Source organism: Antrostomus carolinensis, unplaced genomic scaffold (assembly GCF_000700745.2).
Source record: "Antrostomus carolinensis isolate BGI_N321 unplaced genomic scaffold, ASM70074v2 scaffold3992, whole genome shotgun sequence".
NCBI lineage: Eukaryota > Metazoa > Chordata > Aves > Caprimulgiformes > Caprimulgidae > Antrostomus > Antrostomus carolinensis.
Window position 1 is genome coordinate 51,761 of NW_010299308.1, and position 17,527 is coordinate 69,287.

The 17,527-nt window shown below is 38.0% G+C and overlaps 1 protein-coding gene across 1 annotated transcript in view; it reads right to left on the bottom strand.

Moving 5' to 3' along the window:
• The window catches only part of LOC104520932 (protein kinase C epsilon type-like), a 60,073-nt gene extending 43,816 nt beyond the window's left edge, over positions 1–16,257 (bottom strand). The window contains exons 1-2 of the mRNA XM_029083684.1: positions 16,015–16,257; positions 8,712–8,866 (exon numbers count right to left, since the gene is read on the bottom strand). Coding sequence (XP_028939517.1) covers positions 8,712–8,866; positions 16,015–16,257 — 398 coding nt within the window. The remainder of the gene's footprint in view (positions 1–8,711; positions 8,867–16,014) is intronic.
• Between the last annotated feature and the right edge of the window lie 1,270 nt (positions 16,258–17,527).

Here is a 17,527-nt window from a genome sequence, read left to right on the forward strand (position 1 = left end):
TTTGTTTGTTTTGTTTTTTTTTTATTTTTTAGGGCACTGCTTCTGTATTACTCAGGTTCATACCAAGGTGCACCCACACCAGCTGCTATATTGGCCATCTACTCTTGAAGCAACTGCATCCTATCCTCCCCTTGAAGAGGCAATCACGTGCCCTAAGACTGGAATACCTTGTGAATAATACGTTTACAACTGCCACTGTTAAATCTACATTAAAAAATATACACAACTGCATGTACTATTTGCATTTGTCATGCTTTGAAGAACAGTATTTTCTGTGACTTCCATACAACAGCAGAAGGAAATTGAAGTCTGCTAGAAAAAATATACTCATGTAATTACTGGCATTACTTCTGGCCTCTCCCCTTTACTTTTTATCTCTCTCTGTTGTTTTGCATGACTAACTACTGGAAACAAATTCTAGAAGCAGGAGGCAAGAAGTGAAGACCCATCTGGTATGTACATTGTGAGAAGTGCGGCTTGGGCTTCTCCTTACAAGCTGGGTGTTACCATAGGAACTTTTTTGAACACAAAACATTATATCCCCAACATAAATGGTCTTGGTGGGGGTGTCAAAAATTTCAAATTGGTGGTGGCAGTCTCTCTTCCTGGTGCCATCCATCCCTGGGTATATTACAGTGCAGAAACCACACAGACTCCCATGTTGGTAAAAGCTGGCCTTGGCCTCACTGCTGTTCCTGCTTAGCCCTGCTCCACATCTGCCTCCTCCGCACGTACGCAGTGCTGCTGAGATGATGAAGACAATGTATTTCTGCAACTGTCTGCTGCTCTCAGGAGCTGCTTGTTTGGACTCAGTGAAATGCTGACAGTTGAGGAGAGAGGCAGGCATCACTTCTGACACAAGAAGGCAAGCTAAGTGACTCGTTATGACTCTGGCCTTGTTACCCCTCACCCTTCTGCTCATTTTCAGCACAGTCACAGCCACCTGATCCATTTTGTTCCACTTTCTGATTCCCCTGGTTAGACTGCACCGTGTCTGTCCAAGGTCCTTCTGATGTAACCCTACCACTGTTTATTCTGGTAGCAGTAGAGACTTTGATGCACTCCCCAAAATGCTGGGGTTCTTACTGGCTGTATTTTACCTGTTTTAGTTCATTAGGACATTTTAGTTAATCTCCAGGTGAACACTATTATTTCTGTTTTCTAACATTTAAATACAATTTGTCAGCTAAATGGACATTTGTAAAGTTTTCAAGAGTTTCAGTGATAACTCAGTTATGTTAGCTTTCAGATTGGCTAAATTATGATTTTTTTCACAGCCTTTCGCAATAGTAAGCAAAATAACATGTGGTTTTTAATAACACTGCATTCTCAAATGTCATGATTTTCTACCTTAAAATAAACACATTTTCAATCTGAAAAGTCAAACCAAAGTCCCAAATTATCCAGGAAGCTGCACACTTCAAACTTATGAATAGTCTTACTGAATCAAAATCAGTCTATGAGTACAGTGATCTGCATGCAGAAATGTTTGCTGGAGCAGTGTCTAAATGATAATCTCTTTTATAACAAAGAGGTAGATAAAAGTAGGAGGGAAGAGGGGCTAAAAAGAGAATAAATGCAAACCTTGAGCTAAAAGTAGCAAGGTTTGAACCAGAAGATGAAAAAAGTTGTACACAAATGTCTTTACCAAAGTGTATCAACCAAATTTTGTTTTAAGGTTGTTTAGTATTTTTAATATCATTATTTAAAAAACATTAAAAAGAGTTCCTTACATGTTTTCATCTAACATTTTGCATTACTCTCCAACTTCTCTGTTGCATCTCAAGAGCATAACATCTTTCTGAAATGCCTATTGCCTCAGAACCACATTTGCTGTGCACTTCTCTGTATTACTACGAAACTTTGGCAGATGCATTCAATAGCATGCAAAAAGGCAAAGCCTCACACTTAATATGACATAGTTTCAACACCACTGCAACTGGGTTATAGAAATATTTTCCATTGTTTGAAGACAAACACAACTGAAGGGCACAGCAAAATTCAGTCCTACGCTTTTGTCTGTTAGCAGTAGAATTACAGTTAGGAAGGACCTTCAGGATTTTAATGTACTTCAAAACAAAAAGCATTCCCTTTCTTGTGTTAGAAAATGGTTTGAAGAATATGATTTTGTTTGGAACTGGTGTACATGTTTCTGTAGAAACAAAGCTGTGTCTCAGCATTTTAGGAAAACTACAGGGACTGTCTTCCGTCAGTACATTTCAGCTTTACATCTGCTGCAGCTGTAGTGGAATTCTGTGTATCAAATGCAGAAAGATAACACACATTTCTTCCTGTTATAAAATAAAAGCACAAACATCAATAATCTAAAATCACTGACATTTACCCAGAAATAAATACAAATCAGCTCTGTAACATTTCACTGCTATTATCTGTTGAGAAGCGCTGTTGCCCTTTCTACCCAGCGTTACCGGAACACGGCTGCCCTCACAGGAATGTAAACTTGGCATTAACCCTGGCAGATTCCCACTCCCTGCCCTCTCTCATTTAACATTAACTTGCTCTTATACTGTTATCAGAAGGTAAAGGTCATAGCTTTATTTACACAATACAGCACTATACAAATGGTCATTAAACAAGAAAATCTTGCACCAAATAAACATGAAGCAAAAAAACAATGCTGACCTTGCTACCGGGAACTCCCCCTGGAAGTACCTTGTCATTCCCCAAATGAGGTCAATGGTGCTGCTCTATCCTTCTAAATATTAACTGCCCAGCACTGCTCCTCCGCATACCCAACTCCCACGCAAGAGCCAACTGAGGACTGTCTTACGTTCCAAACCCAGGAGAAATTTAGAAAGCACTCTACTGCTGGCAAGACCATGTGGTTTATATCCTATTCCCACAGCCTTTACTCATCCTTCCACAGCTGGAAACCTTGTCAAAGGTTCTCCTATACGACAGCAGCCTTTAGCACAATACATAAGCTGGGCAGATGGCAGGGTGGACTCCCTCGGTCTGAATGCCAGAAGCCTGGGAACCAGCCCTTCTTCCTGCTTCTCATCTCCCTCAGCCTCGCTCCTCTCCACCCCAGCCCACTGCCTTTTCCTGCGGGGAAGATATCCTGCTTATTTATGTGTTTCACGACTGCTGGCCTGCATAGATCTAGCAAGAAAAAGTGCAAAGAGGGCAGGAGGCCACTGACAAAAATCCTGTCGGAGCTCCTGCTTCTTTTCAGGAACTAGGCCAAGCAGAGCAGAGTATGAATGCAGCCCGGGGTGCAAACCCAGCCAGGAGCACTGGTCAGGTGGCACAGCAGCAGTCCCTGGGGACACTGGGACTCAGACACACACGCAGCAGCGCAGTTCACTCTTTGCCTCCTGCTTTTACTGAAGGTGATGGAAATAGTTTGTTGCTCACTTGAGTCAGAAACAAACTGTAACTTCTCTGTAGTCAACTCGTGCAACAGGCAGTTTAGGTGGGGAAGGACTTGAGTTCGGGATATTCCCATGCTTTGGTCTGAATATGCTATCTGAAGGTACAAGGTCTTTCTTGCCCTTCTTCACGGACATAGCTCAAGCAGCAATTTAACCTTTGACTGTTTAGAGTTGCAATAAGATGATCTTTACATACTGAAAAACAAATTTATACCAAAATGCTTCATGTCTAGTTTTGCATTTTAAAAAGCCAAAAAAAAAAAAAAAAAGAGGAGGAAGGGAATTTTATTTGGCTGCTGCCACTCAGAAATAACACAGTAAGGTAACTTGGGAGAATGATGACTTTTAACCACTGACCATACAACATTTTCATCAGTGTAAATATAACTCCTCATTACTCTGCCAAGGTTGCACTGAATCATACAACCGCCAGTGAAGTCAGACTTTCTAAATATTCTTATTTCAAATAAAAACACACTAATGAAAGTGCTTTTGGTTTTAGGTATCTCTTCTTTCTGAAACACTGGTGTGTAGTTACTCTGATAAGCGGGAATGCCAGGAAAACTGATCATTCAAGGAAAAATTCAGTTAGTGCTCAAACAAGTTCTCAGGGTACTTGTGTATGGAAAAAGCCTGGAGGTATTCAAGGATTGGCATCAGCATATTTATACTCACATTCTCCTCAATTTAGTGTTAATATATCCTTCATCACGACCAACATAGTAATTACAGAGTGCACAGAGACTCCGAAAGCTGCAGCAAGTTACAGGCTGGATTATTACTTTGTATTGCAGAGGAACATGATAATCCATAGTTATGAATGAGAACTCCCCTGTGACCAGGTGCTCTATGATTTGAAGGCAACATCTCACAAACCTTACATTTGAAACCAGAAGAATGAGTTAACCCAAAGCGGGTGACACTCATTTCCCAGATAAGATATTTTTCATCCTCTCAGGTGAACTGAAATTGTGTATATTCAGTTTCCTTCTTTTGTATTTCAGAAAGAGCACCCGGTTTAATCACTTGAATGGTCTTGGTCATGCAACATGTAAGTACTGGTCCTTCAGGTCTTCTCTGAAACAAGGTTTGTAGCTCACAGTTATTCCCTAAATCAAATATGAACCGGGGACAGCAGCCTTTATGTTAATTAAGTGGTACCCCATTCCAGTGCTGATGTCCCTGCCTGGAGGCAACAGTTCTTTATATGTATTTCAGGCTGGAGTGGGCCACTTGTGTCACCTCACTTGAACTCCTACAACAAGACCCAGAGACACCCACCCAGGTACTGCTGTCCTTAGCCCAAGAAATGCAGGTGAGACAAGAACAGGTAACATTTGCATACATCTGCAGAAGGTGCATAGGAATGTTGAAAGTCAGCACAAGAGGGGAGTATGGAACTGGCAGTTTCTGAACACTTAGTTTGTGCATCTTCCCTATATGAGAATATATATTAAGCCGATGATGACTGACTTTAAATATACTAGACTCCAGGGACAGGTGACAGTGAACATAGTCCACAACCTTTCATCATCCAGTTCAAAGTCCAGTTCAGCTCACAGGCGAAATGAGATTCACAGTCTAGCCCTTAATTCCCGAAGCTTGGATACATTTTAAAAAAGTGGTGCAATTGAATAACACAAACAACAACGACTGCCAGAAACTGTGCCTGATTGACTCTACTTGTATTATCAGGCCCCAGCTTGACATGTGCCTGAATAGCTGAATACCAGATGAGAGGGAAGGTGGCAGGGATAATGCAAATATTTTTATTAAGTTGTTGAAGTGTTTTTGACACAACAACAGTAACATTACACCCTCAAAAATGGCACACTGAAAATTACCCTAAAGTCTATGTATCATATAAGATGCATTTACTAACAGCAGTATCTTTATACATCAAATTTATGTATAATTTATTTCCAATATAAACTCAATAAATAAAAAGAAGATACGTAATTCCAGTGAGCACACAAATAACTGGACAAGTCTGGGAACACTGTTGGGCCAGTTGTAAAGATATGAACTTACAGCATAACTTTTATTGCCAAACAGGGAGCTAGCTTGCTCTTTGAACTTCAGGGGAAATGAGGATAAACAAGTTATTATAAAAGATGATCATTTAGTATCATCATACCACTTTCTAAAAATCTAACCAACAAGCCAAAGCATGAACTAAAGCTAGTTATTTACTTCCAAAAATATAACTATGTTTAGCTCCAAACAAATACTTCCACATACATGGCTGAAAAAAGATCAGAAGGTATAGCAACTATTTTGAAACCTGCATTTCCATCAAACATCTTAGTTTATTTATATATTCCCCACTTTCCTTGAAGTATTGCCCACACAAGCAGCATTTCCCACTTTGGAGAATAACCATTAATTTCACACTGCAATGTTTTTTCTAGAGATATAATTACACAGAAGACAAGTATTCTTTATTAAAATACCTGAAGGCATGTCAGGTAGTTATGACTGGTAGTTATTCAGAAGCATAGGGGTTTTTCTTTTTCTTCTTTTTTCTTTTTTCTTTTTCTTTTTCTTTTTCTTTTTCTTTTTCTTTTTCTTTTTCTTTTTCTTTTTCTTTTTCTTTTTCTTTTTCTTTTTCTTTTTCTTTTTCTTTTTCTTTTTCTTTTTCTTTTTCTTTTTCTTTTTCTTTTTCTTTTTCTTTTTCTTTTTCTTTTTCTTTTTCTTTTTCTTTTTCTTTTTCTTTTTCTTTTTCTTTTTCTTTTTCTTTTTCTTTTTCTTTTTCTTTTTCTTTTTCTTTTCCCCACTTTCCTTTCCTTGTTTGCCAGATAGTAAGAGCTTTGGAGATGTAAAGGTATGACTTGATCTCAATGCATTTTTAACATTGTAATAAATGATGCAGCGAGGTACGGAATAATCAGGCTAAAACTGTTCTGCGCAAGACAACTGTTCAATATGCTTGACATCAACAAATACATTCTCCCAAGGCCTGGCAAACTATGAATGAATGGTGTTATTTTCTTATGATTCTTTTAAGATAAGTTAAAAGAGTTCTGAGTTCTCTGAGTTCTTCCTTCTACTCGTATTTTATAGAGTAACTAGGATATAAATTCTATGAATTGTTGAAGCTCCTAGTATGCCCCAGTTGGGAAAATTATTTATTCTTACAGGCATAACTATGTCCAGATCCAAAAGCCTGTGTCAAAGCAGAATACAACTAAATATATTCCTAATGTTCTTCCTGTTGCTTTTTTTAGTTCCTGCTTTCATCCTACAACTCGTGATTTTTCTTCTTTTGCCTTTTCTGATAACACACCCAATATAACACGCCATTTACAATTTTAGTGTTTTACTGTAGCATGCCAAAGACATGTCAGCATAATCTCTTCATCAGAAATTGAGAGTATCTTGTAAAGTTTAAATTACAAAGCATTGTCTCATCAGAATGATATTTCTCTTGGAATTGAAGCATTTTGACGATAAAAAGTCATAGAAAGAATGCAGGCACACAGAGCGATTCAGGGCAGCTAGGAGCCAACGCACAGCAGAAGCTACATATAAGACAAGGGAAAAGAGGGCGTAAAGAGAAAGAGAGGAGAGAGAAGAGTATGTGTGTCGAAGGATGGGAGCAGGGAGAGAAGAGGGAGAATGAATGCACACTCATATAAAGAAGAGGGAAGGTAATTTTGCCAGTTCTTTCTCGCTGGTTCACAGAAGTCACTAAACTGACTGCGAATTACAAAGTGCCTAAACTCCAGTTTTCAGGAAGAGGAAATTAGCTCAAGTCTTTTTATGGAAAAAAATCCCCCAAATCCTCCACTTAAAGTACCAATCTTGTCTGTTTCCCTTACGATGGATACTTATAAATTCTGAAGTTGTCATGTTCTACTATCTAAATGTACATATAGATAGCTTTGGAAATAAATGCAGACCACAAATAGGAAATGTGATATTGGCAGCAAAGGTAAGAAATGTTGGATCTTCAGCACTTGAAAACAAAACCTGTGCAAAGTGGTAGGGCTGAAAGTCCAGCCCAGTATGCAAACATCGTACCAGCGTTAATAAAAAGTGGAGATTAAGAGATGCAGATAGCAAAAAAGTTTTCTAAAGAAAACTGTATTTTTGACTGAAAGGTCACTTTCACAGAGATTGATTTTCCTCAGAAGATGCAATGTCCTGCTGTTTGTGATGTGTCTGGAAAAGAGACTCCTTCTCTGAGAAGTTTTCCTTTGAATCCCAGTTGGTGGGAAAGCCAATGGCCTCTGATGTAAGTTACCTCTCAGTCCTGGTTACTAAACATTTAAAATTCACTTTTTTCCATTTCTAATACTCTTGAGAGCATCCTTAACATGAATCCAGAGATGTGACAAATTCCACATCCTCATCTTGATGTTTCTGCTCAAGAAATCTAAGACTGCCTGCCCCTGAGATGACTACCCCAAATCAAAACTGATAACCTGAAAGAGAGTGAGAATTTGAAGAGAATATAAAAACTCAGTTAGATCCACAGAACTCAGAATTTTTAGAAGACAGGACAGACCTGTATCACAAATCCTGTCAAGTAGTCTGCTTGTGAAAGTTTGAATTTATCACAAGCAATGACAGGCTGCTAAAAACAAATAAAAAGAGAGAGGAAGGGTGAAATGACAAAATAAAGGACTTAATAAATGCATTGACATCAGAGTGAAATTTTCAAAGTGACTCCTTTCTTTTGATAATAAAAGCCTATCCCTAAAAGCATTCTTCATCACAGCACAACAATACGCACTTTTTTGTGTGTGTGTGCATGGGTGTTGAAGATTAGAGATTTGGGAGGGGGGCTGGAGGTTCAAATACATGCGAGACACTTGCAAGCAAATCAAAATTGTCTGCAAAAAGCCACTTCCTGCTGGTGACTAAGCCTTCACCCAAACAGTTGAGAGGAAGGGGCACAAGTAAAGCATTGCAAATGACCATCCCGATTTTATCAGAGTGGAGACAACTAGGACAAACAAACTTAGGAAGTGGCAGGGAGTTAAAAACTGAGAGGAAATCTATGGCACAGAGAGGAAAGTGAAGAGATTGCGCTGATCTGCAGCAAGGTCACCTCTGGGTCGCACTGCGCCAAGCTTTTTCAAAACCGCTTTATTTGGGCTATAATACAAAACTGGCACACACAGCTGGCGACTGCTGCAGAGGCCATTCAAATGTTAACATTCTCAATGATAAACAGCCAAAAAAAGTTCTATGTAAGCAAATTGGAACAAACAACTAATCTAAATCTGGTTGCTAAGAGACAGAGGATTTCAGCCAAAACCAGCCCCAAGCCTCAAGAATACTTTATTTTTGATTAAAAAAAAAAAGTACCTGTAGATGACGCCATGTTGGTGAAGAAACATGAGTGCTGATGTGACCTCTGCTGCATAAAAGCGGGATCGAGGTTCGTCAAATTTGCGTGAGCGCTGGATTTGAAACATTAGGTCTCCTCCATTTACATATTCCATGACGAAAAAGAGGCGGTCCTGAAATTAATTAAACAGTGCTATTTAGCTAATTACTCTGAGTTACACAAAGGACTGCTTGCAGCTACGCTTTAGGTGACTGCAGCATTTGCGTCAAGAAATGAAAGAAACGAACGCTACAATTCTGAAAAAGGAAATGCTGACAACCAAAATCCCCCAAACCTAAAGAAAATGAGAAAGAGTCTCAAAATGAGAAATGGAAAAATGGGAATAGAATCAAAATGTAGTAATAAACAACACATACAGAAATCTCCACACATAAAAAACCCCATATGGAATTATAATCAATTTTATATAAAAATAGAGATACTTAAATGATGCTGTTTCTTTTAAAAATTAGCCATAACAAGAAAGCAATAAAGCAAATTCTGTCAACGACTAAAGGGCTGCTGGGCAAATTTCAGGCTCCTTATTCTTCTCTTATTTCTTACTAGCTACTTGGTCTGCAAAGTATCTTTCTGAAATCACATAAAAATGAATTAGAATTGTTAAGCCATGGAAACCAGTGCTGCCAATCCCAAACACTTATATATGACTTTCTGAATTGCCTCAAAATCTCATAAAACAATGAAATATAACTAAATTATTAAATACATATCAAGTTAATTTTATTTTCTTCTGATGCTTATCACTTCAAAGTTCAAGTTTTCAATCCTTATTCCATGACGGAGAACTAGAAATGAACTTCACCTGAGAACAGCAACTGAGATTCTTAAGTGATCATCACATTTTGGTGTGTTTCAGAAAAAAAATCCAGAAGTTAAGCACTTGGTAAAATAGTACTGAGAAGACCAGCAAACTAAATGTGTGCTTGGCATCTTGAGCCATTTATGATATAGACTGACAATGCAGATGAAGGCATAAGTAAAGAAATGACACACATCCACTTGATACAATGCAGGTACTATTTTTTGTAAATGGTTCTTATTGATTTTCATAGTTTTACATAATCTGTACTAGGAGCCCTAAATCATCAACTCTTTGCCCATTCACCCTTGGTTTGTAAGCGTACTTCCAGATTCTTTATTTCCTTACTGTAAAATAACTACATATACATGCACAGGAGTTTAGACAGAGGTGGAGGTAATTCTCATGTGACGTGGAGAACGGATCTGAGCCTATACTCCTCACCCTGCATTAGCTCGGCTCATGTGACACAAACATTTAGTTCTCTGGTCACACCATACACAGGTGTGTAAGCATGGGACTTCACACCACAGGGAGCCCCTCTCCAACTTCCACGTCACACTGCAGTTTGTCTCTAGCTAATGGTTGTCTGGTTTGTGGGGCTGAAGAAAAGGAGACAAGATGCAACACTGAAGGAGACAAGACTGAAGGAAACAAGATGCAACAAGAAGCTGGTGAAGGGTCTGGAGAACAAGTCTTAGGAGGAGTAGCTGAGGGAATTGGGATTGTTTAGTTTGGAAAAAAAGGAGGTTGAGGGAAGACCTTATCACTCTACAACTACCTGAAAAAAAGTTGTAGTGATGTGGGTGTTGGTCTCTTCTCTCAAGTAACTAGTGATAGGATGAGAGAAAATGGCCCCAAGTTGTGCCAGGGGAAGTTTAGACTGGATATGAGGAGAAATTTCTTTACTGAAAGAGTGGTCAAGCATTGTAGCAGGCTGCCCAGCGAAGTGGTGGAGTCACTATCCCTGGAGGTGTTCAAAAAATGTGTAGACATGGCACTTCAAGACATGGTTTAGTGGTGTTGGGTTGACATGAGATCATGTCTTAGAGGATGTCTTTTCCAATCTTAATGATTCCATGATTGCTTTGGTCAAGCAAAACCAACAGAAGATGGAAGTTAATTAACCTCCCACAAGTGAATCCAAGCCTGTAGATTACATAGTTTATATATATGAGTCCAGAAATTCATGTTTGCCATTTGTCTTTAATCATCCACTCTACAGCTCAGATTCAATGCACAGCTCTTAAAAATATCCTTCAACTTAAGCACATGCATTAATCCTGCTCATTAAGTGCCTAAATGTTACACTTATCAGGGGTGCTTCCTGGAGGAGGCTAGAAATGTTTGTCTGCTTTTTGCTGATTACAGAAAGAGGATGCAGAAAAAAACCTTGTGCCTTTCCCCCTGTATTTTGGGAACACAGAAACTGCCAGCCTGGATCAACTTCAGGATCCAGGTGAACTGGCATTCTTGGTAAAACATTGCTAGCAGCTTTACTACATTTTCCAAGATTTTTGTTACCATTCCCTAGTAAGGAAAACCTACTAAGCTTCTGGTTGTATCAAACACTCAAAAGAGCACAGCTTCAGAGCCACGCATCTGTTATTTTTGCAATGCTTAGTACTGCTGATAATAAACATTCAAAATCACAGTGCAGTCTTGACATTAGTGTAGCCTTTAAATATCAATTTCTTTGCTGGTTTTAAGCAAAAATACAGGTCCTTGTGCAGCCTCTTTGATTTCTTTCTGGAACCGATGAGAACTGCAGCTTTACTTTTAAAAGAAAATCTGATAGGACTCTCTTAGAATTTCAGAAGCTAGAGTTAAGGATAACACCAAATGCAGTCAGTTTTGCGATAAAGTCAGTCAAAAGCATAACTATAGTGGTACTGTAATGTAACACAAGAGGATACAACATCCCTAAGAAGATGATGCAGACGTTGTCCTTCATTAGGCTCCTCATCACTGCACTACAGACAGAGCACCTCCAAAGAGCAGTTTCGGTACGAGTGTCCCTTTGCAACACGTTGCCTTAGATTATCTCACATGGATATAGACTCCTGAACGCTCATCCTCAACTTACCACTGAGCTGGGAGTTGCTGCTTCCCAGTGCTGATACCACCACTCTTCCATGGCCAGTGAGATGGTGCACAAAAAAGAAAAGGCTGGCTTACACAACTGTTAAGATGACGGTCGTTTCCTAACATGCCAGGTTATACATTGTACCATTTCTACATTAATTACTTCTACATTTGATCCAAACTGAACCAATGGGGTTTTTTGTGACATTCATCATATGCGTAATTGCCAGTTCTAACTATCAGAAACTGTGTTTAGGTCAAATGTCAAGTTCTTTTATTTTGGTTCAGTCCTGTATAGGACATTTCCATTTTAGCCAACCAAAAATTTAACCTAGGTCATTTAGCAGAATATCTTGTCATCAGACAGTCTGAACAAAAGCTTTAGCAGCAGCTCTGTTCCCAGAGCTGGAAAGTGCTAACTCTCCTATCCTCTTTCACATCTTCCTTATTGTGCACATCCCGTTCTCAATTTGAAGGGGTATTTCTGGCAGATTCTGCAGCTTAGTTGACTGCCTCTTCACAAGTATACCTACTAAAAACCAGAATTAACAGCTCAGTGATTGAAATTGCTCTGCTGTTGAGTTTTTCTGCTATACACTGGTATTTCAAGTTACTTTTCTAGCTTTCTTGGGTGAACAATTCAGTTTCCCAATGAGAATTCACAGGAAAAAAAAAAAAAATAGTTTGAAAGTTCCGCTCTCTGTTTACAATGAGTCTGGAAAAATATTAATTCTCACCCACTAACATGAGGCAAACAGTAAGATGCACAACATACACATGCACAGCAGGTCAGAGTTTCAACATTAAAACACACCATCTTCTTTGATGAAATATACTCAGACCTTATGAGAACTACTTTCTTAAAACTACTCTTGTTTTTTGTTGACAATGACATGGTCAGCTGGGACTCAAATTGACATGAAAAGATGATACATCAGAAGACAGAATGTTTTATGAATATGAACTGAGATTGGTAAATCAATTTTTCCCCTGATTCCCATAATCTCAACAATAACAGAGACACTATTTTGATTTTTCTCCTTAAACTCTCTTTTAATCTTTCACAAAAAGTTACTGATCAAAATTCATGTTCCTAAAACCGTATTTCCTTTCTGTCATAATGTATGGACATGTACAGTGACCCAACGAGACCTTTGTGACTTCAGTGCAGAGGGGATTTCATCCTCAAACAGTAATTGCGAAACAACTGTATTATGCCTGATTATATTCATCTTGCTACGTGTATCACCAGGTTATATTCAAATATTGAAGTGGGGAATATAGAGTGAACACCCTAAAGAATTATGCATTATTAAGGGACAAGACAGTGTTTACTCAGTTAAAAATAAGATACAAGGTATGAGTTTATCATTGACTGTGTTCCAAGAGAAAATTGAATGGGCTTGGTTTGGACTGCATCATTTTTGGACTCCATCTTAATAACATTTGAGAAGTATGTTTTGATGAACAAAATAAACGTAAAGCAGTCCTGGGAACTCTTTAATTATATAAACTGAAATAAAAGGCAAAATCACAAACAAAGACATTATAGATTAATCCTCTCTTGGCATCTATAAAGCAACAAAAAAAAAGTACTGCAAAGTAAGCAAATATATTTTCTGAAGTAATTAGATTCTTTTACAGGGTTTATTTTAGCCCTTAATCATACCTGCTTTTCCTTGAATTTCTCAGAAGGTATGGTTGAATGAGAATACTTAAAATAATAAATGGAAAGAAAAACAGAGCAGAGAGCATGGCATGGGTAAGAGATTTTGAAAGCAAAGCAGACATGGAATAAACAGGCTAGAAGTCAAGACAAAAGAAGTTCAACTACACTCTGTACTTCTATAGTATTTTCTGACTATGGCTTTAACTATTATACTGGAAAGATAACTGCCTGTCTTAACATGTCTATTATTCCAGTCTCACCTCTTGATTTTCTTAACTGAGATTCTCACCTGCATGCCTTATGTTTTCAAAACTGGACTCTAAAAGCAACATCTCTCCTAGTCTCTGTCCCTATCACTATCTGCAGAAGTACATTTGTCACTTGAACTAGAAATCTTGTTTCATCTTCTCTCTCATTCCACTTCTTTAATTGTGCCCTAATTTATTAATTAATAAATGTTTTTCATCCTCCCTGATATTCAAAATAGCCACCCTTTAGCTCTACAGTAAATCCTTCTAACTAATCCTTTACTTAATTCTGATTATTACCACAACCTTCCCTCTTCAAAACCATTCTCTGATTTTCAGTTTTATTTATATATATTTTGTTAATACCAGCCTATATATGATGTGCACTTCCTAAAAGTTTATATTTTCTTGGTTTTAGATGTTATGAGTTCCACTGGACACAGTGTCTACATTTTCCAGAAACATTAATAGTAATAAACTCCCAGGACATAACAGAATCAATCCAGCTCCTTTTTGGAGAGGTGTGATTAATGACCAAGACCGTCCTACTAGTAAGACCAGATAATCTTGCCAATCAGTTTTGATTTAACAGATGACACTATACAGTCTATTAGTTGTTTAGATGTGGAATAACACCATTGTTGAGGAACAAGCTTCTACGTAAACCCTGTATGAAAGCTTAGACATAGAAAGACTTTGATGTATTGTTTACATTAATTATTGTGTAGCCCTCACAAGATTTTTTTTAAAATTGTTATCAGCCATTAACCTGTCTGTCCTTTGTTTGTTTTCCAATTAAAATCTCATTAACATTAGATTGCAGCTTAAAGACAATCCTCTGATTGACATAAGGCCAAGTACAATTATCACTACAATCTGAAGATTACAAACTTTTTTTTTTCCATTTCAAACGACTCCTACCAGCTGGGGGACCCAATATGTGTTCAGCACAGCCTCATTACTGAAGTATTACAAGACAAAAATAAATAATCCAATCTGTCTCCCATTTTCAAATCTGAGATGTGCATCCATGCTACAAGCCCAAGAACAAATCTTTTCACTACAATTTTGTCTCCAGTTCAACCCTTACAACACTTAAAACCAGAGAATTCAGGAAACATATCAAACATGGACTCCTTAAGTAAAATTCACAATTGGTAACTCTTACCAGCCTACTCCAACTACCATTTTTTCCCTTCACTTATGTTTTCATACTATTAGCTGTGAATAACTTGTTCCCAATTCTCACTAGGTCCATAAACTAAGTTATTTGTGTGAATATACTTTTTTCTTACCAATTTCAGAAAGTCATCGTATTTGTATTAGATTTCTCCAGAGGCTACTGAAAATATCAAGGGAATTACTATGTGTATTAAATGCATTTAATTTAAATACATTTTAAATTAAAAATAGTTCATATTCTAGTAGAGTGCTGTTACATAATGCGAGACGTTTAGCCACTAAACTGGTTGCAAAACAAAAGTCAAAGATACAACTTTTATTGCATAAGAAGTCAGAGAAATAGATCACAACCTTGGTATGCTCTGTAAGATGATATTTTATTCATATCATGCATGTATGGCATTCTCTTTCAACTAGTACAAAACTGTGATTACTTAACTCTATTTAAACAGGATGCTCAAACAGTTTGTTTAAAATTACCTAAAACTACAGCCACTGTCCCACCCCTCAGAACCTGAATAAACATTTCCTGCTTCTGATGGAAATTGCACAGGCACACTGTACACAAGACTATACACAAACCTTCAACACCCTGAGAAGATGACTAACTACAATGGCAGATTCATCTTCCACAATCACAGCATCAGGAGGAACAAATCAAATACAAGAGAAAAAACAGGTACAACATTAAAGAAAACAACAAAAAGCTCTCTCCTGTTCATTTGATTCCTTTTAGAAGTTTAGAGTAACAATCTTCAACAGGACACTAGGACACGTTATCTGTCTCTGATTTCAGTGTTTATACTCAGGGCTAATTGTGTTGTTTTTCCTGTTCTGTATCAGTGCTTTCATGGAGTTCCAAATAAGAAGGGAACAATTTCTCTGAATCCCACATTTCTTGGAATAGATGCCTTGTACATAGGAACTGCTATTTTAAATTTCACAGGGATATTTGCATCTTCTACTTGAAAAAATGCACGCATTCAGGTTTTGTATTAAAGGTGGGTTTTTTTTGTCAACTAGACACTTCAAATTTCTCTCAAGTTGGTGAATATTACTACAGCTAAGGACTTGCTCAGTTTTACTCAGCTTTGCCCAGTATTCAATTTCAAATCTAGTTTTTTGCCCTTGAAAAAAGAACAACTTCAAAGTTAAAACATAGACCTGAGAGAGTCAGAGAACCACACAAAACTGAATCAAGAAGTCTTGTAAGGTCATCTAGGTTATCCCACAGCTGACAGCAAGGATCAGGTGTACCTCAGCCAAGGGGAACTAACCTTTTCAATGTCACAAGACAGTCTCTGGGCCCTGTGAACCAGTGATCTAACCATGAACTTGAACAGCCCTGCTGAGTGGACTCCATTTGGCCCACAAACACCTAGGAAGCAGAAGCCTCTGCTGCTCTGGTCAGTTGGAGGGCACGTGGGTTTATCTGCACTCCACTGCCAGAAATGCTCTCGTCCCTTCTCAGTTGACTCGTCAGCAGTAGAAGCCAGTAGTGAATAGTATTCATTGAACATATTCTGCCTTGCAGGCTGAAAATTGCATCAGTTCCTGAAATTAATCCGATCAGCTCTTTAAAAACCACTACTGACAAGAATTCCTTGAGCTCCACTGGCAGTCTATTTCAGCACTTATAGGAAATACCACTGGAAACTCTTCTCACTGCTCCGAATAATTTGCATTACTTCTTGTGCTTACCTTACACAAAATACCGATCCCTAGCTGTGCTGCAAGTTATATACTACCCTCAGAGAAACACTTCAGTGCTTTCCACCTTTGTTTCTCACACAAAGAACTGGTTATTTATTTTTCTTGATTTTACAAAACTGATAAAATATTTCTATTCTGTTTGTTGAGACTCCAGACATTATGACAATTGAGAGCCTGTGGCATAAAAACCACTTTTAAAGTCTTGAAAACAGTTTCAAGAATTGCTGGCCCTCCTTGAGACACAGGAATAATTCTGGAAAAAAGCTTCCTATACCCTACCCTACCATACCATGTGAAGGGCCTGAAAAAGCTACAAATCGAATACAACTAGTTTCTGAACAGTGCTTACACAATCAGTACAGAGATTCTCAAAACCTTTACACCGTGTTGCTGTAAAGACTTGCACTGTAGCATTTACTCGTCTATAATGTGAGTTGCTGGAAAAGGGTTTTTAAGCAAGATGTTTGTCTGAGACCTCTAATCTTCATAAAGCAGACTTGGTATGTTGCTTTTGTCATGGGAGATTTATGTTGCTTCCCTGTGGAATATCAACTGATACTGGAACAGAATGAGGTTTTTAACATGTTTTTCATGGCCCTAACACATCCCATAGTGCTGCTCAACAAGGAAAATATGGCTAGTGTATGTAAACTGAGATAAACTGCCTGGCTAGGGGTGAGGGAGTTACTATATGCCAGCAGTAGGTCACCAAACTATGTATGATTCAAAGCAGGAAACATCAGCCAGGACCTCATGGACATCACCTGTTATTTTCAAAAAATGTCAAGGGATGATTAGGTTTTACCTAGACTGGCATTCAAGAAGGAAGTCTTGTTTAATGATTTTTCCAAAGACAGATCCAACAATACTCTAGAGCTGTTCAAAATGAAGAGAAGCCAGTCTGTCCCAAATTTGTAGAGACTGAAAAAATGCACCATTTGGTTATCCCCTTAGCACTAATGCTTCTAGAAAAATTTATTTTTTCAGTTATTTAAAGATTCTAATTATTACTGTGACCAGCAAAATCCACTGACTTTAACATCAGTTTTGAAACACACAGGTCTTAATCTGTATCCT